General features: G+C 35.5%; 1 protein-coding gene across 1 annotated transcript in view; it reads right to left on the reverse strand.

Annotated features, from left to right (window-relative positions):
* DGKB (diacylglycerol kinase beta) overlaps positions 1 to 25,542 on the reverse strand; it is a 367,812-nt gene that overhangs the window by 188,280 nt on the left and 153,990 nt on the right. Inside the window, exons 18-20 of the mRNA XM_075050079.1 lie at positions 21,228 to 21,313; positions 18,801 to 18,890; positions 16,011 to 16,171 (exon numbers count right to left, since the gene is read on the reverse strand). Coding sequence (XP_074906180.1) covers positions 16,011 to 16,171; positions 18,801 to 18,890; positions 21,228 to 21,313 — 337 coding nt within the window. The remainder of the gene's footprint in view (positions 1 to 16,010; positions 16,172 to 18,800; positions 18,891 to 21,227; positions 21,314 to 25,542) is intronic.

Below are 25,542 nucleotides of genomic sequence, written 5' to 3' on the forward strand. Positions count from 1 at the left end.
AGATTGGCAAGGCTGAATCTATATAATCTGTGGTATCTTGCTATTCCTAACTACTAGTTGTATAAAAGTCCACAGAATCCCAGTTTGCATCTGCTTCTCCAGACAACACCAAGACTTCCACTATTTGTTGCCTTTAGCATTCTGGATTACCTGATTTGTATGAATGCCAAGGATACACCTAACAAAGAAGCAATGCAGTTACATGCAATACATATGGATTAATGACTTTTTAAACATGGGAAAAATCTGGCAAGGAATTTTTAGGGTAACAGCTCTAGACAGTGACTGTAAACAGCTAATACCATGATCAGCTCTGAAGTGACTGGTGTCAATTCTGATGCTTCTCTCGTATCCTGAGTTATAAAGTATAACATCATGAGTTATAAAGTATAGGGAAAAGGAAAACATAAAGGCATGTCCTAGACAGTCCAGCAGTTGAGGAGCTCTTCCTTCATCACTGTAGAGACTGGAATGGCTGCATGAACAGTCTTTCCACTGCAGCAGTACTGCATGTAATGCCAAGGACAGCCCTCTAGGCAGGAACCTCATTACCAGGATGGTACCACAGCCTGCCATGGAAAGGGTTCCCTGTCTGCATTACATGGTTATTGAAGAGTGTGTATCTGGCTTGGTGGTGCTAAGCTAAGGTGCAGGTGCAAATGGGTGCATACTCTACCATAGTGCACTGTGTAATATGTGTCGATGTGCTTGCATGGTTCTTGATAGGAGCATCCTCTATGGTGAGACTGCCTAGCAGGATGCACTGGAAAGCACTGACTAAAATGTGTGGTCCTATGACTTTTACTCTGGTGTGCCACATCAGCCCATTCAGCCTTGATGACACCACAAGTAGTTACATAAAATGACAGCATAAGGGCAACAATTTTGACCCATTCTTTGGTATGTTATAAGCCTAAGTACTTTTGGGATTGTCACAGAAACAAAGAATATGCTATGTATTACCCTCAGAACTACAGTTTAAATGAAGAAACTGTAAAATCACAAACAGTGAATAGAGAGTTCCTTGGCTATGTGTCTGTAGAGGCTCTTTAGTACAGATTGTTCCAGTAAGGACATGGAATAATTTATGTTCAGTAATTTGCCTCTAGTTCCACCTGGTTCGGATGGTAACATAAGTCTAAGTGTTTCTTGGCTAAATCCACCCACTTTCAGTTTAGTTAAATCATGTTCCTTTTGGGACTTTGCCATAAAATTTAGAAAACATGCAGATCTGGAGATACAAAGAATATTTTTGTACCACTGGAATCTCAATTAAGCTATCAACTCTCTAGATATGTAAATAATGCTAAATGGAAGACAACTCAGGTCTCTTGAGATTTTTAGATATTTCCACCATAATATTTCCCCCCTGTATAACATACACCATAAAATCAATAGTGCACATACTTTAAATGGCTGATATACCATTGTTATTTTTATATATTTTGTGACATGAACTCTTCTCAGATATATACAAGTCTCTCAGAAGTAAAAACTTCTTCCTAAATAGTGCTTGCTGGACTTTTTAAAGAAGAATCTGGACTCAAGATTGAGCACAGATATGTATTGTACATATGATTGTATGGTGGACACCGAAACAAAAATTCCCTGTGCCTATTTGACATCCAATTCACACATCAGATTTCTCTTTTAAATCTGTAGAGGTGTCCCCTTTAAATCTCAGAATTCTATGTTTGCTTATTTCTCCTCTTTATCCCTGTGTCTGTGGCCAGAATGCCTTTCTTACTCTTTTTTGATTTATCTTTCTCCCTCACAGCATTGAGAACACAACAGCTATGACTACATAACACACGCTAAAATAGCATCATGCTGTATTCATCATGCACCCAAAGGATCAATACCTCAGAAGAATTTTCTAGTTTTAACAGCAATTTTGAATGTAGTCAACAGGTGGACTGTTCTTCTAAACTAAGGCAATCTGAATTAGAAGGCAGAGGAAAAAATTTCCAATGGCTATCACACTGCTTATTTTCTAACCAATAAGTAATTCTAGGCAATTACTTAAGAATTTGTTTCTTAAATGTATATAATTAAACACCTATAAATTTAATTTGATATAAAATGCATATAAAATGGATGTCCCTCTTTATTATCTGTAACAGATTGGGTTTTATATTATGTTCTCAGAAATAACTGTACTTCCTGTCCTCAATGGACACTTGAGTCAGTATGATCATGATTTCTGTGGTCACTCTCAGCTACAGACAGGCAGTCTGAAAAGACCAGTAGGGCTCTGGTAGACCTGTGAAAGTAAAGTTCTGAGACAGGATCTTTAATGACATGGGAAAAAGGTAAATGATGTTGTCAGGGAGAAGCTGCTAAAGCAACTCATTTACATAAACTTGTTTACATATATCAGGATTAACTCTCACATGAAAACAGAATGATTACAATTTAAATCAGAGCTATTTTTCACGTAGTTTTACATGTGTACACAGAGACACATGCTTTATAGCTTAGCCAGGTTAAGGTATCAGTGTACACACAGCCTACCTTATGTTCTGTACAGCTTGCACATTTCATAAACCCCTTTTCCAGATGCAATTTACCTCCATTGCTAGCCTCACATGTCTTCCAAATCTCTGCCTTTTTTCTTCAAGTCATTTTCTCAGTCCTTGAAGCTTCTTCCTATTTTAAGCTCAGCATGAGTCTTATGACCGACCTCAAAGCTTATTCACCTTACTATTGACTTCAATACAAAGTATTGTTGGCTTCTACCTTTCCTCAATACATTCCTGTCATCACTAACAAGCAGAATTACAAAATCAAGACAAGGACTAAAATTTCAATTTCATTTGAATACAAATGCCTCTTAGTCTGTGTGCAAAAAACCACATCGTATTTTCCCAATATCCTTGACATTTCTTTTAAGAACAACTAAGAATAACATCATTAACAAGATGAACATACATCACAATTATATTATGATAATATGAATGAAATACTATAATGAACTCTTAATCATTACTTAGTATATTACAAATTTCATACGGAGAAAATAATAACTTACATATATAATGAATAATATTGTACTAGGACTAATATAGTTGTAAGTTAATTACACACTGTGTAGCTGATTTAGTTGCATTTAGTTAAGGAGCTGTTCCGAGCTCACTGCAGATTAATTATGTCTTTAGGCATATACTCTCATTTGTAACTGTCACTTGCAACAGTAGCTGTTGGTTAGGCTGCTTTGTACACCCTTCCTTTATGAAAAGAAACGCAAGCCCCCCCCGCCCCAAAACATCAAAACAAACAAAAGCAGAATCCCTGAACATACAAGACTCAAAATCTCTACTAGCTAAGGTAAGCAAAGGCAAAACACTAGAGGACTGCAGGTTTCATTTTACTGCACTTCCACCCACAAAATATCCTTTATAGTATGTGCTTAGTAAAGTTATAATGCCTCATTGTATTTTATTTAATATAACTGGCCTTCTCAATCATGAAATTTAACATACATCTCAATTCTATAAATTGTTCTACTTTCCAAATCCTTTATAGAGTAGAGAGAAGGATTTAGGTAACTGTCAAAGATTCTCCCAACGATCCTTAAAGTTTTTACTGACTATAGGAAAGAAGTCACTTTTTAGCCTTTGATTTTACACCAGAAGAATAATTTTACATGACAGGAATGGGTAATAAGTGACAGCAAGTGCCCGAGCTACTCATAAATCTAAAACAAGGGAGTCTTTCTTTGTTCAAGGTATTCAGCATTGTTCTAACCTCATCTTGAAAAGTTAAATGAAAGAGTGTCTCAAATACCTAAAATGCCAAAAGAAAAAAATCCATGTGGGAAAATAGGAGAGGAAGAAGGTAGGTCAAAGTTAGACACACTATACTCCTATATGACTTTTTCAGGATTATTGCAAAACTGTTGCAGCGGCAATGAAATTTTAAAGCAAATCTCTTCGTCATCCCCACTTCCTGCGATTCTGCTTGAAGTGAAGACTGGCGCATCTCAGCCCAGATACCAGAAGGAAACGCATTTAGTGTGGTCAGTGTGCTCCTCCCATAACAGGGGGACACACAGGCCAAACCAATGACCAGTCTTTTAGGTCACTTTAGGACAAGCATGTGCCAGGGGAGTTCATTGCAGGGGAACGCACTATATCCAGTTTGAATTAAGACTCCCAAACTGCATGTTTTGTAGACAGAAGGGACTCAGCATCAATTGCTATACTCCTACTGAGCCAAATTACTTGCTAATTTAAATATAGCCCACAGAACTGTATTTTCACTGAACCTGATAAAAACCTACAGTGATTTCAGCACAGACCTCAGCATTCTTGCTGCGCTATACGGGAAATGACACACGCAACTCTTAATCAAACTATATGATATACATAAATATTTTCAGAACGTTCCAGCACAGACTAGCATACATTCACATTTTAGCTTTACAATTTAAATAAATAAATAACCAAACAAAAAGTAGGAATAACCTAAATTCTTTGAATTTCTTTACACTTACATAAAACACAAGAAACGGTACCTTAGGAAAGTATCATTTTTTGCTGCAGTAAGATTCATTAAGTAGTAGAGTAAGCTATAAATCTTTGGTTTTCTGCCTGAATGTACCTTACACATTGCATGCAGTACAGTACAGCTCTCTTGCTAGGGTACCCTGGTACACCTTATCAATGGTAGAAGGTTATGATGGCAAGAGGGATTTACAAGTTATACTAAATCCACAGTGGCAGAAGTAAACTAGCTAGCAGGAAATACTACCAGCAGTGTTGCAATATAGATATTACCAACTCTAAGGCTAAGTATTTCTAGTTATGGAATTCACATGCTCCACGTCCAGGGAAATATCATCGCACAGCAGCAAGGGGAAACCTCCAGAGAGGCTCCTATCGCTCCTTACCTATGAATTATTCTACAGATCCAGCTTTTCGTGGCATGTAGTATATGTTTGTGGCTTTCTGCCCTATGAAAAAAATAACCACCTGCAACAAAAAAACCTGCATCACTCCTATTTGCCATACATTATGTCCAAAATTTCTGCAGAAGAATTTCAATAGCAACAAAAGCTGAAAAGATGGTTCAAATGTGCAAACAGAAAAAGCCTGTAAAAATAACTAATTTGTGAAAGATTAGCAATGTTTGGAGATTAAACAAGAAACCTATATGTCCTGGTTTTGGCTGGAATAAAGCTAATTTTCTTCCTAGTAGCTGGTATAGTGCTGTGTTTTGGATTTAGTGTGAGAATAATGTTGATAACACACTGATGTTTTAGTTGTTGCTAAGCAGTGTTTATACTAAGTCAAGGACTTTTCAGCTTCTCATACTGCCCTGCCAGCAGAGGTTGGGGGTGCACAAGAAGCTGGGAGGGGACACAGCTGACCCAAATGGGTATTCCATACCATATGACATCATGTCCAGTATATAAACTGGGGGGAGTTGACCATGGGTTGAGCTCAGGTATCGGCTGGGCATCGGTCAGCGGGTGGTGAGCAATTGTATTGTGCATCACTTGTTTTCTATATTCTCTTATTGTTATTATTTTCCCTTCCTTTTCTGTCCTATTAAACTGTCTTTATCTCAGCCCACGAGTTTTACTCCCCCTCCCCCCCCCCCCCCCCCGATTCTCTCCCCCATCCCACTGTTGGGGGTGGGCAGAGAGTGAGCAAATGGCTGTGTGGTACTTAATTGCCGGCTGGGGTTAAACCATGACACTATAGGTTGAACTACCAATAACTTCTGAATAAGACAGTATTTCAAATCTGGGACAGAAGCTATTCTGAACACACTCCTTCTGAAAGAGGGCAGAATTGTCTCCACAGATAGAGCAACCACTTCTACAATTTGGCTACAAGACTGAGGCTATTATATACCCAATATCAATATGGATCTTTTACATTTATATTTACATTCACACACAGATGAGTTGTTCATTCTCTTAACCCTTTTTGCAGAAAAAAAGTGATTTGGGATACAGAGCAATAATACTGTTTATTATGAAATGTTCTTTCCCTCACTAGCACAGAAATAATGCAATATATCACAGCATCCTATTAGCGCATTCAAAGTGATGATTAGGATTCACAAAATCACTTAAGCATGTGCTTATATTCATATTAGTTCAGCGAACCAATAAACATGATTTTTAGTTATGTATAGCCACAAATCTCGCTTGAATAATTAACTAGCTTACACCAATTGCCCACAATTCAACATGTGCATTTGTCCAGTCATATTAATGAAACTGCAGAAAATGGTTAAAAAATTAACCAAGTATTTAACTGCTTCACTAGAACAGGAAAGTTTAAACATATACTCAAATGCCACATTGAATTAGTATTAAGATCTGCATGTGCTTAAATTCTGCATTGAATCAGGGCCTAAATAGTAAATGTCCTTAGGATTTTTTCCTATAGAAAAAAAAAAAAAATTCCTTCTAACCAGCATGAACAGCAAAATGCTACGAGGCTTTGAAATTTCAAAATATGTGGCTACTGCAAAACTAAAATTCATTCCCTTTTGTAAATTACATAAACCATAATACACTCATTTTTTGTAGAAATAAATATACCCTAAAATAACACAGATGAAATAAAAGATGATGGGATCACATTGTCAGTTAGGGAACAACCCTACTTAGACAGGTATTTGTGACTATAAACTCTGATAGCCAAAGTTTCTATTGATGTTAATGAAATGTTCTTTCACAAGAAAAGCCAAAAATATGGCTTCTATGTAAGGTTTTTCTTACACTTTTTTTTGCAGTTTTGAAAAAAAAAAAGAATTAAGGAAATGTAATGGAAGCGGAGGTTGATGACTTAAGAGTATAGTCATGGGGAAGCAGACCCATAACAAGTTCAAATTTATGATTATGAGAATTAAGCAGTCATATTTTTTGCCATTGGCAGAATAAGAGGCTCTTAGTGACTGGTTAGGGCTGAAGGATATTAAATCATGACCATGCAAATATCTATTTGATAGTGCATTTGGATAGTAACATATTAGGTGTCATAAAAGTACACTTGTCTTTGTCGTAGACCTTTACTACTTTGTGATAATAATTTTGCAGAGAACACATCCTGATTGTAGTATTACTTACTAGTATTAAAGAAGTTTTTCCTCTACCTGATAACTGATTTTTTTTTTATTAAACCAGCATATAACACTGACTTGTTTCTCGAAGAACTTACAGAACATTTCCAGGCACATTCAGATATCTTTATTGCCTTAACTAAACACACTTGCAAAAAATATTTTTGTTGTAGATCATCCAAATGAGAATATCACCATATTGCTATGAAATCAATTATCACATGTTGTAAAGACTGAATGAAAGACTGAGGTGTTCTACTTGCTTAAGTTCTGTTTTGGCATTAAAATTCTGTATCTGTTGATGTTAGAAAAGAAGTCATTCATAGTAGTGGAAGTTTCTGAATTGCCATGTACATTTGATTAAAATGGACAAAAACAACAGATGGAACAGGAATCTGGATAACACAGTTCTCTTCCAGGTTACTGTCTTAATGATTGTCCTAGAGCATTCCACTCCTTTTTTCACTCCAATATGTTCTTATGTATGTGTTCGCACATGTATTCAAAGTTTCAGCTGAAGGTATGTTGGAAGATTCTTATTTAAATCCTACCTCAGTAAGCAGACAAATAAGATGTTTTCCATATCTTAAGTATCTTGTGTAAATGAAATAGCCTGAGTAAGATTAGCTATAGCTTTAAGCTTCCTAAGAAGCTTGATTCTGTTGACAATGACCCTTTAGGGTATGTATGAAGAAGAGCACCAATAGCAAAGATCCCAAGTAGGCTCAAACCTAAAGCACGCACTCAGCTGATCAGCCTAGACAAGGGAGAAGCAATTCTGGATCTACAAAGAATGTAAGCCTCTAAGGGAGTCTGCTGTTGTCCTAAAAGACAGCACCCCTTGCAGTCCTTCTGGCCAGACCATTAGGCAATCCACCCAAGTGTGAGCAGAAAGAGTAAGTGTGTTCTTTACATATGTAACAGCTACATAACTTGGCCAAAAATATGAGTTAGTTTAAAATGGGCACGGAATCTGGCCCAAGAACAAAATTGAGATGAAAATCAGAGACTTAGCTAACCAGTCAGTCATACAGAACATTACTAGCTAAACACAAGGATATAAAATGGTTGCTAGTATAATCTTTAAAGCTATTATCTGTAAATGCCGATCATTACTATAGCATTTGGTTTACTCTTACACCTTGAATACTGCACTGACACCAATAAGAATTGCTTTCATTTTACAATGGTATCTACTGTTTTAACATAGGGAAGGTTGCACTGTGCCACACTTTAGCTAGTATAATTTGTCTTAAAATCTATCTTGGTAATATTTCTTTCTATACAAACTTGTACTAAAAGACAATGCAGATGTTTGCAAGTTCAGTTTATTATGCTCCAACACTCTAATTACAGAGCTGCAAGGGGCTTAGTGGCATATGCTCTGTAATACCCCATGCAGTTACAAAAATTCAAATTATAGTTAAACACTGTTGTTAATAGTTTATCTCCTATTAACATCAGATAAATTTATCATTTATTTAAAAGGTAAAAAGAAAATGAAAGAACACAAAGGAAGAAAATGTTTATGGTAAAAGATTTGCAGTACTGACTCCTGTTGACTTGATTTTGGCTTCATAAAGATTAAACTCTAAACTAATTCAGTGGTAGAACAGTAAATTCAATATTATGCTTGCTTCTGGAAAACCTAGCCTAGGACTCTCATCTTAACAGCAATGCAAATTTATTTATAATTTCTTTCAGCATTATTACCCACAAAATGGAAAACAATACAAAGTGCTATGAGTAACTATGAAGGAAGTCAACGGGAGATAAATTGTTTGGTTTAAACTTTTTTAGCCTTTTTGAGGTCAGTCATTATCTGAGTGTAATTTTTTTTGTTTTTAATATGTTCAAGTTGTTTGCATAGTTAGCATAAAAACTCAGGGTCTAGCAAAGCTGTCTGCTGCAGAACGATGCTTGGTACTCAGCTGACTACCTTTGTACCTTTGCTTTGGCCTAGAGCTATTTGCTCCAGTCAAGGATGACTCTGAAGTACTCACCTATCTTTAGGAATAAGAATTGTTCATCATGAGATATCAAATAGGAATGAGATTTTTTTTTTTAAAGGGCTCAACGATAGTTTTTGGCTGATTTCTCGGGGGGGGGGGGGTGTTTGGTTTTTGTTTGTGGGGTTTTTTAATCTTCAGTGAATGTGTGGCAGTTACACCACTGCTAGTACTTCTAGACTTAGAAAATCAGGACATTTTGGCCAATTTTCCAGGAACTTCTATTGACTAATCCAAGTGGAATTGAGTTACAAGAATGGATTTAAAAAAGAGTATGAGTGAATTTCCTATCCTTTATAATAGTATCAGTGAATAGACTTTGCCTAGCTCATATCATTTCTAAGCTTTTAATCAACTAATTTGAACCCTAAATCTCCACTGTGATTTTTGCGTACACAACTCTGCCTCCATCCTGCATGTCCATGGCTTGTTCCTAGAACTCTTGTGGTTCTCCTGGCCCTCCCAAGTATTAGAAGGCAGCCAGGGTAGAGAGAAACACTGAGTCATTTCTCTTGAATGTCCGCCTTGAAGAGAAAGCACAGCAAGCCAAAGCAGCAGAGATTTCTTGCTCTCTCTCCCATTTTTCCTATCCCTAAGTATATAAGATGGCTTCTTCCCTCTTCCGCATGCTCTTTTCAACCAAGCATTTAGTGAAAGTCGAGGTTTCTAATGTTTAATCACAATGGAACATTTAATGAGGCACTCTGAGAAAGCTTTTATCAAAATACCCATTTTGTCTCACTTTGAGACAATCATTTGAGAAACACTAAAAATAAGCAGCATAACTTCCCTACATATTTAACATTCTTTAATAACTTCCCCATAAAAGATGCATAGCCTTGACAGTCACTCCACTTTAATTGATTATTATCTAACTAAAATTGCTTGACAACTAAGGTACTTCTCCCTAAACTTAAAAGGACTGTTTCTTCACATCTTAGCATTATATAAAATTTTTGACCATGCCGTTATATGGTTTGATGATGGTGCAGATGCGAGTCCTTCTCAAGATAACAAAGACTGTTCTGATGTTGTTTTCTTGTTTCTTGGTTTTATGCGAGAGTTTGCCTCACTGTCAGTTGGTCGTTCATGTTCCATGTCCTACTGCTCAGGTCTAACTCAGCAAATGAGTATTTCACAATCTTCCATGCTTATCCATTTCCTGTGTACTCGAATTGGGTACATTTATTGTGAATTTCATTGAATATATGCCCATCCATTTTATAACAATGTGTATTTATGCTTTCTTGTGACTGCATGACTGGTGAAAATGGTTTGATCCTGGCAAGATCTGAGATTGGACTTGTGAGCAATTGTTTGCAAAAGCAGCGTTTAGTTTGGGGTTATCTATATCCACTTTTTTCCTCTTATTTTTGTCACTTTGAGTAATATGCTGGCATACAGTCATAAGTATATGGGGGTTTAGCTTGAGGATTTTTTTGTTGTTGTTTAGGGGGTTTGTTTTGTTTTGTTTTGTTTTTTAAGTTCAAGCATTGAACTGAAGAGTTATTACTGAATTTCATGAAAATATTTCTCTATGCTAAGATAGCATGCTATATAATTGATTAGCAAAGAAATCTTTTTTTAATGCAGGCCTAGGATACAGACATGGAAAATAGCTAGGATAAAATAAACCAGATGTGCAGGGGTATTACAGTACACAAGCTTACCTGAAGTAACTGTCCACATATACATGTTGACCCACCATTAACAGTAAGCAGCTGAGTGCTCAAAGAAAGTAGTGTAAGATATGTTGTTTTATCCATGGGCAAAAGGCTAACCATGACAAATACTATGTGCAAGCTGACATACTCTGTCTACACACACAGTCCCTCTACTAGTTTATAACCTCAGCAAGTTGGCTAAATGATGTGATGTGACTAAAATTCCATTACTGCAGCAACTGCAGAAATGCATTGTAAGCCCACTGTCTAGAATATAGTCTGTGATAACACACCAATACTAACATTATTGGACTTTGTCTTTGGTGACCACTGTGATAGTACCAACCTAGTGCATGAATGTATGACTATTAAAACAGGTTGTGTACATTATGGGGAAAAAAACTTTTTATTTTCTCCAAAATACATTGGTAATTGTACTTGCCACTGTCTGACAGTTGGCCTGATGTTTCCTGCCTCTATCATGCCTGCTTATCTGTCCACTAATATTGTCAGTTATGTTTGTCCAGCTCACCAAATCTGTGACTTTCCAAGACAAGGTTCTATTTTCAGATGGCCCTACTATATTCCTGAGGAGGTTTGATCTTGTTTTGGTTTGGTTTTTTTTTGAGGGGGGTGTTTTTGATTTTAAAACAAATATGACTTGACTACTTTAATACACATTTTTCTTGGATATTTAGCTTGTTTCAGTGATTCCAGTATTATTGGGAAGCAGATGGAACTTCTCTCCTGGTATCTTGCCATCCTGACAGAATGATGGATGTGAGCACTTGAAAAATCTTTATCTTATTCTACATTGCTCTTAGATGTTTTCGAGCTCCTGCTTTGAAACTGACACAGTTTGGCTTATGCTTTTATGGTTCTTCCAGGCTTTGTGCTTTCATCAAGTTGAACATTGCATATACTCATTCAGTTACTACATCTCACTTTGTTTCTTACTTTTTTCCCTGTAATTATACATAGTATAGTACTTATGTACATACCAGAGCTCCAATGGTGCTGTAGAAAAAATGCCTTTTTTGGCTTGAACATACTCATCAAACTTTTCACATACACATGCTACTGTCAAACATTCCTTTTCAACTTAGTGTATCATTTTCCTTCCAATGGGTAAATTGCCTTCTGATTGCTGCCTATGATAAAACAACTAGATCTGTAGATGAGGAGAGAGCAGTGGATGTCATACTCAACTTCAGCAAGGTTTTGAACACGGTCCACCCCAGCATTCTTATATCCAAGTTGGGATATTATGGTCTTGACTGGTGGAAAACAGCTTAAAAAACAAGACTGGCTGGATGAGCTTGTTCACAGACTAGAAGAGAAGGCTTCCGGGAGATCTAATAGCAGGTTGCAAGTACCTATGACGAGGTTATCAAGATGACAAAGCCAGGCTCTTCACAGTGGCACATAATGGGAGGACGGGAGACAAAGATTGTAAGTTGAAACAAGAGAGATTCAGACTGGATAAAAGTAAAAAAATCTTCATCATAAGGACAGTCAAGCACCAGAAGAGGTTGCGCCACCTCCATCCTGGGAGGTTTTTAAAACCCAGCTGGATAAAGCCCTGAGCAATGGGACCTGCTCTCATAGCTGACCCTGCTTAGAACAGGAGATTGGACTAATGACTTCCTGCAATCCCTTCCAACCTGAATTATGGTCCTAAAGCAGCAAGAGCCCCATGTCAAGCACAATTCTACGGAATTTTACTTCCCTGGCCTTTCTAAGTATACATTGAGATTGTTTGTAGTCAAATACAATTTCTGCCATACTGTTACAAAATTCATACAGCAGATTCTATTCATATCAGTTTAGTGACTGTGCTTATTATTTGGCATGAATCTATGAGGCAATGTGCAATATGTTGTAGGTTACCATCAGTTTTCACAGTGCCTTGGAGAAACAGTAAAAATTAAGAGGGTGTAATTTCAATTAAGTGTAGGTTTCTGCATGCAGGCAGGAAGAATCACCTATGAAAAATGCAAATGAGATACGAAGTAGTGGCTGTTCAGTACAGTATCTGAAATTAACAATGAAACACAAGTCAAATATGAATAAAGAAATTCATGATAATATTAAGAAGGCTAATTTTTCTTAATAAGGGTATCCTCTGCAAGACATGAATTAATTCCTCTTTTCCACTCGGTGCTGGTAAGACACCAAATGCAGCATTGTGTCTAACTGGGAGCACTATGGTTCCAGAGAGATATGGACCAAAGGGAGTAATCAGATTTAATTTTCCTGTTTTATCTAAACACAGATAAAAGCAACATATATGATCAGATGTATAGAAAACATTTTCTGTGAGGAAAGGTTGAAGAAATTGGAGATAGAAAGACTACGGAAGACTAGGGGATGATCTGATAGACCTTCTAGTAGGTAATAAGTAGGTAATTCCTCCTTAACAGAGGAATGGAATAATTTGTTTTTCTTCTCCACTCTGTACAGGACAAAATGACCTGGGCCCAGACAACACCAAGAATATTCAGGGTAGATATTGACAAAGAAATTTCAAAATAAAGACAACAAAGTAATACAGTAGGTCATCACAGGCAGATTTCCTTTACTGGGAATTTCTAGAGACAAACTGGATAAACACCTGTCAGGAATTAGGCAAGTGTCACTGACGCTACCTTAGGGACAGGATTGGACAGATGACTCAATGATTTTCTATGGTTCTATAACAATGATTTAAATTCTTTTGGTTTCTCTTAATATAACATTGTATGTGGCACTAGTATTTTTTTGCTATAGACTTAACTCCAGTTATGTTCTTGGGTATCAGCAGCTATGGACTGGTGTTCAACATGGTGGTAGATTCTTGCTTTCCCAATTCAGTACTTGCCGAAGTTTGTATTAAGCACCAAGTACTGAAAACAATTTTGCTTTTATGAAATTAGATTTACTTTAGTTGTAGCCAAGTTTGAGTACTTTGTCTACTCACATAGACAAACATTTTGGCTGGCTTTTCAAGAGTTACTATGAATGCTGCCTAATATATGAATTACACAATTTTAGCAAGTTTAAAATCCAATTTCTGATTTTCTCCACTTGCTTTGTCTTATTCACACCAACAAAATTGAGAAGCAGGCATTTTATATATTTCCACATATGACAAACTTGGCAGATGTTACTCCTTCGAAAATGCGATTTTACAATTTTAGAAGCTTTCCTCAATGCAACATATTGTATTGTCCACTCCTGGTATAATTTTCTGGTGCTCACATTTCTATTATGTGAAGAATCATAAATTTAGTGTTATTAAATTCATGAATTTAAAGTTTTTAACTGAAAACTGAGTCTTCTGGTTTTCCATGGAGCCTGGTGTGCAGAGTAGAGCCTGCTATTTTCCTGCAGTATTCTACAAGTAATTTACACTGTCCTTAATAGTATTGTGATCTTGCCACTGTATAATTTCAGCTCAACTTTTTTTCTTGAATGCAGTTCTGTTTTCTTCCCATGAAAAATGCTAAAGGATTGTTTGAAGCCTAGCACATTCACAGATGTCCCAGTATCTACTTGGCATTCAATTTCCTGTTTCTGTGCTGTGTCTTTACATGTGGTGGTACTCTACATTTTAGAAACCATTTAAATTGCACTGTATTAATATATAGGTGTAAAATCTCATCCCTCCTCCCTCTCACTTCTTGCTTGCTTCCTTCATATAACACATTTATTTTCTTTCTTTATCTGTGAGCTTTAGCATCAATACTCCCTTTTGACAAAGTCACTGAATATGTCCCCCTGGGCTGGGTATTTTCTGTTATCATGGTATTTTTTTCCTGTAACCAAAGATTTTCCTTTGCACTTTCTCTCCTATTCATGAACTTAATTTACACTAGTTTTGGTGCTTATACTTTGCAGTATAAGCAGTACTTTAGGTACTTTTATATACTAATTTCTGTTATTTCTGTTGCATCTAGTTCTCTGCACTTGCTTCAAACAACAGAGGCTAAAATCCAAACTCTACAAGCAAAAGAACCCTCAACAACAATTTCTTACTACTTAAATATCTTAACCTCAGGGAGACCTGATTAATTGTTTTTTCAGCATTTAGGAATACACAGTACATGAAGCCAAGGAATGTTTTTAAGGAATAGACTGTCTCTGCACATTGCTGATAGGCAGTATATAAAAATTACAGAATTGCAATTAATATATAAAAATTTCATCAACCACTTAAAGTTGAGGCAAAACCTTGTTTATGCTGAAGCATTATAAACTAAGCAAGCAAATAAAGCAAATAAACTAAGCACACATCCTTAATTTCCTTGCACTTACAATGTTGTATGCTGCACTTCTACTAAAACACTTTTCTGCAGTATTTTGAAATACTGGATTGCAGAATTAGATATCCTGTAAAAGTGGATTTTGATTTTTATTAAAAAATAATATACAGATTCATGTAATGTATGTGGAACACATTGATTTCAGAACAGCTAGTGCCAGCTATTGGAGAGCATGTTCCCAAGTTAATTAGACTTCATTCTGTCCAAGTGAAAAATCTTATTTATGAACTATTCAATCTGTGACATTTGCACCTCAGCATGGTCCCCCTTTTGCTTGTGTTTGAAAGCATATCCAAAGCAAAAGGCTGAAGAGTCAGACTGGATGTGCCTGATTCCCCTCATATATGCACTGTGGATAGCAGATACAATGGCAAACCATAGAGAAGCACAAGCCAACGATGCAGTTCCTAGGACACGGAGAGCTTCTTAAACCCCTTTTCCTCATAATTCATTCTAACTGTGAATATCACCATAAGACAGAACCAAGAAGATACTTGTGGGGTTTTTTTATATTATTATTTTATTTTATCATTTAAAACTGCTCGGAAGAAATAAAGAATGCCACTGTTCTTTTAAGCAGTTCTGATTATGTGAATACTAATGGAAAAGGTTACTTAGAGTTCTTATTAAGTGATTAGTTTTCCTTTACATTTTTATAAGAACTTCATAATGACAATATAAATTTAGTGCTATGGCTGCTCGTAAACCATTAGGAACAACACAAATATCTTCTTTATAGATGGGAAGGTAGAAGGTCCTGAAAAATAATTCTGGTTTAAATGGGTGTAAGTAAATTTATGTAAATTGCTGTCAGTCATCTAAGTATTCATTTCACTAGCAAAATAACATTATAAATGATCTGTAGCCAATGATTCTTCACTTGAAGACATGCAATGCAAACATTTATTCAAAACAGAAAAAGAAAAACACTTAAGGATAACCACAAGTCTTACCACGCCAATAGAAAAGTAGTTATTGATGATGTTGTAAGGCACTGGGTCTCCTTTCTCATCTTTATCATTGGGTATTACTTCGAATTTCCACCTGTCCAGCAAAATCTCTGAGCTGTTCTCAATGTCTTTTAAGATCTTCATCAAATTCTCACCTTCATAACCTAGCAAAACATGAAAATGGTTATTTAATAAAGTATAAAGAAGTTTCACTCCATTTTCTTTCTCCTGGGTGACTGGTTGGATGGGGCTCTGAGCAGCTAGATCTAGTTGAACGTGTCCCTGCTCACTGCAGGGAGGGTTGGACTAGATGACCTTTAAAAGTCCCTTCCAACCCAAACTATTCTATGATTCTATGACTGGAAAAATGAAAACTATGCATTTAAGAGCTGAAAAGCAGGATTGTGTTTGAAGTATTGACAATTTTCCAGCATCTGTCATTAAAAGGAGTACAAACACAAAGCTGGTTTCTGCAGTCAGCTAAATTAATGTAAACTTAGATTAATTCTACAGATTTCACTGGCCATCAGATTTATACTGGAGAAAATAATTTGATCTTCAAAACTTGCCAATCACTTGAATTTTCCAAACGATTATAGCAGTTATCCAACAAGCTAAGGTTATACTTTGCAAAATGTTCTTGCTATGAAATTAATAATTAAATTCCTTTGATTTCAAAATTTATGGAAAAAAAGACATACAGTAGGTTTGCCTGATTAAAGTCTAACAAGAGACTGAAAGGTTTAAAGCTGTCTGCTATTTTTTGTTGATTGTTTCAATGTGTTTTAGCATAATAAATCCAAAATTTGAAATCCATAACCGATGACTTATCAGCAGAACTAACATTTTTCCATCTTTCAACAACTGCTTTATGAGCCTCATCCTGCTCTGTAGAGAGACCTTACTCTTACTTGCCAAGAAGTCTTTAGGTAATTCACTAGTAGTAGTAGTTCACTCCACTGTATACTAAACTTAGTAGAAAACTTGTTTACACACTCCTGAGTATACACAACATACAGTACATGTGTGCACACATAAAAAGTGTGGGGATTTTACTAAGTGACATTATTACTCTGAACACTATTCAGACCAAACTTTGTAATAGATAACTAAGATCTCTGGATGCATTCCTTCTTCAAATCAGAAATAAATTTTCATATTCAAGCGATGTCTATTTCCTGGGTCATTAACACTTTTAGCAAGCAAAGCCATTCAAAGCCTCCCTGCTCAAAACCTATTGCTCATGTATTTCTTTATGGTTGTATAGTATGTTTTTGTTAGTTACTGCCAACCACTGCATAACAGTAGCATGCACAATTCCATTTGTCTGCATCCTTGAGATCACTCACCAGCAATTTAATTTCTGGAAGCCCTGTCTCCTCTCCAATCTATGGAAGTTTCAGAAAATCTGTGTTACGGCATTGTCTACCACAAAGCAACTGGGGAAAGAATGTTGAAAGCTGGTATATTTTCATACTGTCCTTTTCTACTTTAGTCCATATGCAATCACTCAAAATGGAAGGTAAATAAATAAAAGTAAATGGAAGGACAGGCCCTGACTAATGGAATCAAATGCTCTCATAGCTGACCCTGCTTAGAACAGGAGATTGGACTAGCAACTTCCTGCAACCCCTTCCAACCTGTATTATTCTATGATTGAACTCCATGAACTGTTCAGAAAGTGAAGCAAGGCTGATTTGGTTAGGTTTTGTTGTTGTTTTTTTTTTTTTTCTTTTCTTTCCTAAGACTATGGGACTAAACAATCACCAGTCATGACAGAGAAAATAAAGGAAGTCCTCAAGTGATTTCACAGAACATTATGGTTAATGAAGAAGTTCTATAGCACAGAAACTACTGAGAATTTGCTAAAGACTATCTAGTAACAAGGTAGACATTTGGAAAGGAAACTTGCTATGATGAGACAGAAGAAGGAAGAGGTAGCTAAAAAGACTGAGAAGTTACAAATAAACAGCCAAGTTCCAAATACACAACATCTCGACTGAACCAACCGAGACCTGAAATAGAACTGGGTGCGAGCCCATAAACATGACATTCTTTCACCAGAGACTAAGTTATGCCTAAGACTTTCTTTGTGTCTCCTTCGAGTTATCCTGTAATGCAAATCCTGAATGGAAATAAGTTATTGGAGAAGCTGAGAGTAAGGCTCCATACATTCAGGAAAGGATGCAAAGGGTATTAAAGGTTTGACTTTACATATATTCTCCTTTCAGCATTCTTTGCCTTCTCATTTCCTGATAAATAGCACCACAGCACTTATTGTCTGGAATCCTCTGTAGAAGAAGAGAAAGTGAGTGGATCAAAGGAACTAGTCTGAGGCTGAGACACATTTTTCATTTAATATTTATGAATATTAAAAAAGATGAAACCACTCCAAACCCATTATTAGCTGTTTTCAGTAACCCTTTCAGAACAGCCCCAGTTAAAATCCATTTAGGAATACTCCCTCTATAAGGTATTGATCAAAGAAATAACTGCAATACAGATGATAAAAAGCCAACCAAACAGCTGTATACTACTCTCATTGCACCTTGGAGCCTTTTTGGTGTCAGTGGAAGCTACACACAAGGTATGAAGAGTGATTACAACCTTTAATATCTATAAAATAATTCATATAACATTTACAGACAGGTAATTCTAAAAAGAGGAAAGGTGATAACAGTTCTTTACATACATCATAAGAAAGAAATCCAAATATTGAGTGTAGACATTGATGCAAAAGGTTTTTTTCCCCTTTTAATTACATAATGCATTGTATTTTTAATTTGTGTTTACCTCCTCCCCATCTCAGACACCTTGCTAAGTCATTGCCAGTCCCAAGAGGCAGGATAGCAACTGGAGGATGCTTAATCAGGTTCGCTTTCTCTGTGAATAAAGAAGGAAAAAACATAACTAAGGAACAAAAGAATCTAATTGTACGGTACTGATACAGTAACTGTGTTAGGTTTTGTTTCAGTGAAAGACAGCGATACATGTTTTGTGTATGAGATTATGCTGCCTGCTCAGCCACAAGCATTTCACCAAGCCGCTCCATTATGGAGTCCCTTCTGCAGTCAATATTCAATCCTTAATCCTAATTTACTTGATTGTTACCACAAGGACTTTCATAACCCATAGATGTGATAAACATTCATAAACAATGATGGTCAAGATCTTTCCAAGACTGAACATGTTGTGCTCTCTGTTGCTCTCAAGTCTGTCATTCCCAGCTACAAATGCAAATGAGTAATAGTTAAGGGCATGAATAATGAGATGAATCTTGTACTTTTTCATGTGAGCAACCATATTTGTGTTTAAGCATGTATTCACTTGGATTCATGTCTACACATGAGGACCATTACCAAGAACTCCCTGAAACCAACACCAGGGGTTTGTCCATCAGGAATTAAACCTGCTATTCAAAATGAGCATTGATCTATCTGATCAAGTCTCTAAGTCAATATTTTGTATTTAATAAGTAATGTTTTGAAATGTATGAACTTACAGTGCCTTTTGACTCTTTACCAGTACTTTTCTAGCATTTCAAGCCAAAGTACCCTTGTCAAGAAATACAGCCTTTCTGAAAGCTGGAATTGGGTCAGCTATCCCCCAGGTATAATATTTCAAATATACAATTTTTTAAATTCCCTAGTTAAGCAATCAGCTATTTTGTTCACAGAATCAGGCACAACTATCAGCAATTCTCAGCAGGAGTTTATATATCCAATGGATGTGGCAGGGACATCTTCTTATTTATCAATTTCTCATCAATACTTTAGGAAGATTTAACATTCACAGTACCAGTGTACTGCACATCTTTAAGAAAATTTGATATTTAATAGAATAATTAAAAAAAGTTTAAAAGTCTCAAACTGAGGACAAAAAAGTTTGGGGTTTTTTTCCCCTCCCCTCTCCCCCCCCCTTTTCTCGTTTCCTTTTTTTATTTTCTTCTTCCTTTACTCTCAGCTTCTTTGTATATCAGATCTCAGATTCTTTGCATATCAGGAGATCAGAAAAGAAAAGATCAAACTAGAAATTGTCTGTTTCGCAAAACAGATGATTTCTTAAGCTTTTTATGCCAAAGGGCTTTTGTTCACTAAAAGGCAGCACTGAAAATCTATTTCCTGCACCTATGAAACAAATAGGTCCTGGATCCCCCAAATGATTTCTTAGTTCTGTAACATAAAAATTGGTGCAGAAGATAGTATTTTATGAAGACAAAATGGTCTTTTTTCAAATAATGCCACTGAAAGAGAAAGTAACTGCATGACATTTTAGACTTCATGAAAAAAGTGATGACACAATTAACAGCTGCAAAACTTCACCCCTTCCTTCCAAGTTTAGGCAAAACACCTGGTATTTATGTACATTGATTTACATCTTTGAAAGCTATTTGAGAGTTACAATCAACAGCTTGCATCTGCAAAAAGTTGTTTGTTTTTTTTTTTCAAATGAAGATTAGAAATATGCCTTTGCCATCATCCATTCCTTCATGACATCATTTTTACTTTTCACTGAACTTGAAAAGGTTTTCTGGTTCCCACCTCCCACAAAGCACACACTTTTAAACATTCTTCATCTAAACTTTCAGCTGAGTCTTTTGACCTCTCTTCATCCCCTTCCTCATTTCCATCATCATACAGTCACATTTTATCTCTGCAGCTTCTCTAATGTCAAATAAATGATCATGTGGTGTGGAAGATATTCTCCCTAATAAGCCTTGAGAAGTTTAACTCTGTAATATCTTGACTTCTGGGCCTTCCTAATGATTTATATAGAGGACTTCACAGCTAACTGACTGAAAGAACTCCAGAACTGAAATGGCTGTTAGCCCATTATCTCTGTTATGGGATAATGGAGCATAATAAAAATTTTGGTAACTGAAAAAGCAAATAAGCTAAGGTAAATTGTCTTAAAAGAAACAACTTAGATTTGATTCAGTTTGGGAAATAGACTTTGAACTGAAATGAAAAAATGTTGATCCAAATTTCTTGCTTTCTGGAAATCCAGAAGACTACAAGCACCGGACTTGTCTGGAGATTTTGAATATCCTTTGCAATTTCAGTATCCTTAAAAATAATTATGTCCCAAATCAATAAACATCAAAAATTTAAATGAACAAGATCTTGTTTGAAATAGCTGTATCCATACTTTGGTATGTAAGGAAGAGCAGTAAAATGAACAGCATGAATCAAGCAAAACTATGTAAACGCCATTGATTACCTATGCAGTCCAAAATCCAGCCTACTGTTCCATCTCCACCACACGCTAGTACTCTGAACTCAGGAACATCTCGGAAAAAATTTAACCTAAAAACAGTAATTGAAGATATCTATTTAATTATCATAAATGCATTGTGCATTATGCAAACATTTTATGGCTTAAGACATTTCATTTAATAGTAAATGGCAAGTGAATACTTGAAATAACAATCATGAGGGCTCATGCATTCATTTTTTAGACAAATACAATCCAACGTTGTATTATCTGAAAAATTTAATATGAAATTGTGAATTCAAGGGTTGTTACAGTACACTAATACTAGAAATAGCTTGGACCTGATGGTTAATTCAAATCTTTGTCTCAGTTCAAATCTTGTTTGAAACTATTATCAGAAAACATTATCTGTTTACCTAGTTGTAAATGGACATGTAGTCTCTCAAGACAGAAAAGTCTAAGGTGGCTAAATGTATTTGCACAACATTTCCTTGTGAGGTGCTAGATATAAAAACATATGAAAACAGCATATTTCTGATAGTAGACTAATACATTATAAGCTGAGCATTCTGTGGTTGATAGAAACAACTTTGCACCGTGGTTTAATACAAAATAAGTACGCTTCAGATTGAATGCACACATTCCATCACCCTACAAACCATATTTTAAGAGTGAAATATCTTTGGTAATATTTGCCTGGCTATTTCTGCTTCCATACCCATTGAGTGCTGGACGGTATCACCACTTCATTCAATACCAATGTTCCACAATGCTGAAAAGTGAGGATATATTAAACCAACTCTAAGTTGCAATATTTTAAAGCATCTTTTCAGGATAGCTTTTGACACATACTGAAATTATACCTTACTCACAAATTGTGAGGAGACAAAAACCTTCCAGTAATTTTGCTGAACTACTATATATATGTGTGTGTGTGTGTATGTACATTCACATATATTCTATTCATTAGTGTTGCAGACATCTTAATGCATATTCTATATACTAGTGACCAGATCTGATTTCCAGTTTGCAATTATCTAATAAATGCACAATTAGTACATTGTACCGAAATTCTTAAATACAAATAAATACACACAATAACTTGCAAATGTTTAATTCAAGCTATTTTCCATATGAAAATTTAATGCTGCACTGAGAATGGTGTTCCTGTCCCTTGAAAGGTTTAAAAATTCTTTTAGACCTCTTGATAAAATCGAGAGCACATGAAAAACTACAGAGTAAAAGAAAGAGCATGGGAGAAGGAAATGAAAAGCATGATGATCAAAAAGTGCTATTTAAGATGTGGAAGACAACAGGACAACTTCATGTTGTATTAGTTTTAGACCAGATTTTCAAAGTTAGCAAAGCTACACTGAATTAAGCCCATCACATTGTTGTCCCACTCCTTCTAATTTTATCTGCTCAGAGGAGCTCTTAGACAATTTCAAGTGTCAAGTACAATGTCTGAAGGATGCTTACTCGTTCTGTATTAAACCCTCCTTTGCCCTTCTCACCTCTTAACATTCTACTTCACACATCTGCAGGACAAGTGCTATAGGATCTCTTCTGATCCAAAACGTCGTGTGCCAAATCTGACTGGGTACACTTAGGGAACACATCTTCTAATAAGCATATGTGCTGAGAGACCCTCTGCTGGAAGTCACCTCCTACCAGTGCGAGAGTGGGCACTGAGATATGCCTTGGCCCACAGGTGCGCATCTCTGTCACTTCACAAGACCTGGCAGAGAGACAAATGCCTCCTATCACCAGCATTCCCACTTAGACCCAATGTGCTGGGTCTGTAAAAAGTCAGCAGATTTAATTATGTTGCTTCCAGTACTGAGGGTATTTCAGATTAATTTAAAATCAAATTATAGCCCAGAGGTGGCAGCAGGGTACTAAGTTCTATAAATATTTAAGTATTTCTACCACATGTAACAGATGTCAAAAAAAAAGTCTGGAAAAAACAAATAAACAAACAAACAAAACCACACCAAAGGTACAGGGTTGATGCTAGCATTAATCCAGATAGGCAGAACACAGACTTAAAGCTCTGTCTCCCTTTTTATAAACAAGCATCCTCATCATATGGCTATCAAACTTTCTTTTTGTTTTGACTTTATATTTAATGTTCATCAAAAAGTATACCTTCCCAAGAAAGTGGAGGATTGAAGAATCTAACAAAACCATGTTGTCAAAAAAATTCTCAGTAAGCTTCATTCATATTTCCCCTGGAGCATTTTATAGTCATACACAGTGAATTTTCCAAACAATTTCATAGTACAGCATTAAGTTCAAATGACACTTTCTTTCTATGAATTTAAATATAAAAATGATATAGTTTATATAACTATATAATACATAAAATGCATAAAGTATAATATACCTTACATTCTATATTTGCATATATAAACAGTGTATATAAATATATTGTAACAAATATAAATATTTATAAAATCAAATTAATTTATAAAATTAAATATAGTTATATAATTATATATGTAAATAAATCTCATTCATTGAATTAGAATGTGCAGCCTACATTAAGAGTTGGGAAGGGAACATGGTTTTCTGTTTATAAGGTTTCATTCAAACTCAGTAAGTGTTGTAATTGTAAAGAATTTGACAGATTTCTTAATAGAACTTAAGGTAAAGAGTAAGCATTGCCTATCAATATAACTTTAGTCAATTAGTGTTTCAATAGCACCTGTTATTTCTTATCCACAGAACATTTTATATGGTTTGGGAAAAAAAAATTGTCGGAGAAGAACTTAGTAAAAGTGGTTTGAAGAGGAAATAACAAAAAATGGAAGTCATTGTAAAGGCTTTGTGCACTGTCAGACTAAGGTAAAGGACCAGAATAGAAAATTTAGTCCTGTTTTCTTGAATTGATTTATAAAATTGTACAAGGATCCTAGCTATGTATAATAAACATCAAATAACATAAAAATATAAAACAGTACTTACAATGGGTCTCTTCCCCAAAAGTTTTATCTCTACTTTTTAAAGCATTATTATTATTTTTTAACAATTTAGATGATTACTCTTTACATAGCATAATACAACAAGTATGACAGTAAGTACAAAGGACAGACGTCCATTATATCAATAATCTTTAGAGAAATTATGTCAATAACCTTTTCAGAAATTAAATAGGATAGGAGAAACAGGTAAATCAGAAACTTCAAAACATGTATTTTATAGGTATCAAATTAATTTGTACTATAATTCACACAGAAACATTTAATACAATATGTTATTTTGATTTTTTTTTTTAAATGAAGAAAAATATTGCCTCTAGAAAAAATTCCCCTTTTATTTATGGATATGAGAATAGGTAGATATTCTTTTATAAAGAGTTGATTTTTATAGACATTATAGTAAAAAGCTTTCCCACATCACTTAACATGAGTCAGCAGAGCTAGAATGGTACCTAAGAACATTAGGCTGGTACAGACTGTAACCCAAGTTACACCTATTCTTCAATCACTGGCAAAAAGACAAAAAGAAAGATCAGCAGAACTTCTACTCACATCCCCTACCACAGGACAAACAAAACTCCTGATACATTTGGGAATAAAAGATGAAAAGGCACAACTATATAATAATCCACACGAAGACCAAAAAGAAAAAAAAATGTATGGCTGCATACTAAGGCCTTAAAACAGCAAGATATTTTTGCTAGGTGAATTGTTAGATGATTCTGGAAAATGAACCATTTTTCTTTCTATTGCAAAAGGTCAATACAACCAATCCTTTAACGTGGATTACAAGAGATTATTATATTTGATTATATTTCTATCATCAAAATTGACAAGATCATCTAATTCTTGCCCGATGATCAAATTCTTCTATCATTAAACTGCAGCTTCCCTTTTTTTACAACATCTCCCAACTTTTCACACTCTACAAATTTCATAAGCATACACATAGTTCTTGGTCCATGGTCAATAATTAACATAGTAAATGGGCTTAGTCATAAGACTGAGCTGGAAAACCTATAAATAGATATCTTTATCTTGATAGCTCCCTTGTAAATTGACCTGGTTTAGTCTTCCCTATTCCAGTTTCCTATCTGCTGGAAGTAAAACAAATAAATTTAAACCACTGAAGGTGTTTGATGCCAGCCTATTTTTATTTTATTTTGCCAGACACAAGGATCATACACAGAGGCAATTAGTGAGTTTCTGCTGATAAATTAGTAATTTCCACCTGAAAGATGGCAACTGTTTCAACTACCTATACTACTCTAATTCAGTTTCTCATAATCACCTCATCAAATCCATATAAATGCAGAGAAACTATGAATAAAACACCAATG

This window comes from Buteo buteo, chromosome 2, assembly GCF_964188355.1.
Source record: "Buteo buteo chromosome 2, bButBut1.hap1.1, whole genome shotgun sequence".
NCBI classification, from domain to species: Eukaryota; Metazoa; Chordata; class Aves; order Accipitriformes; family Accipitridae; genus Buteo; species Buteo buteo.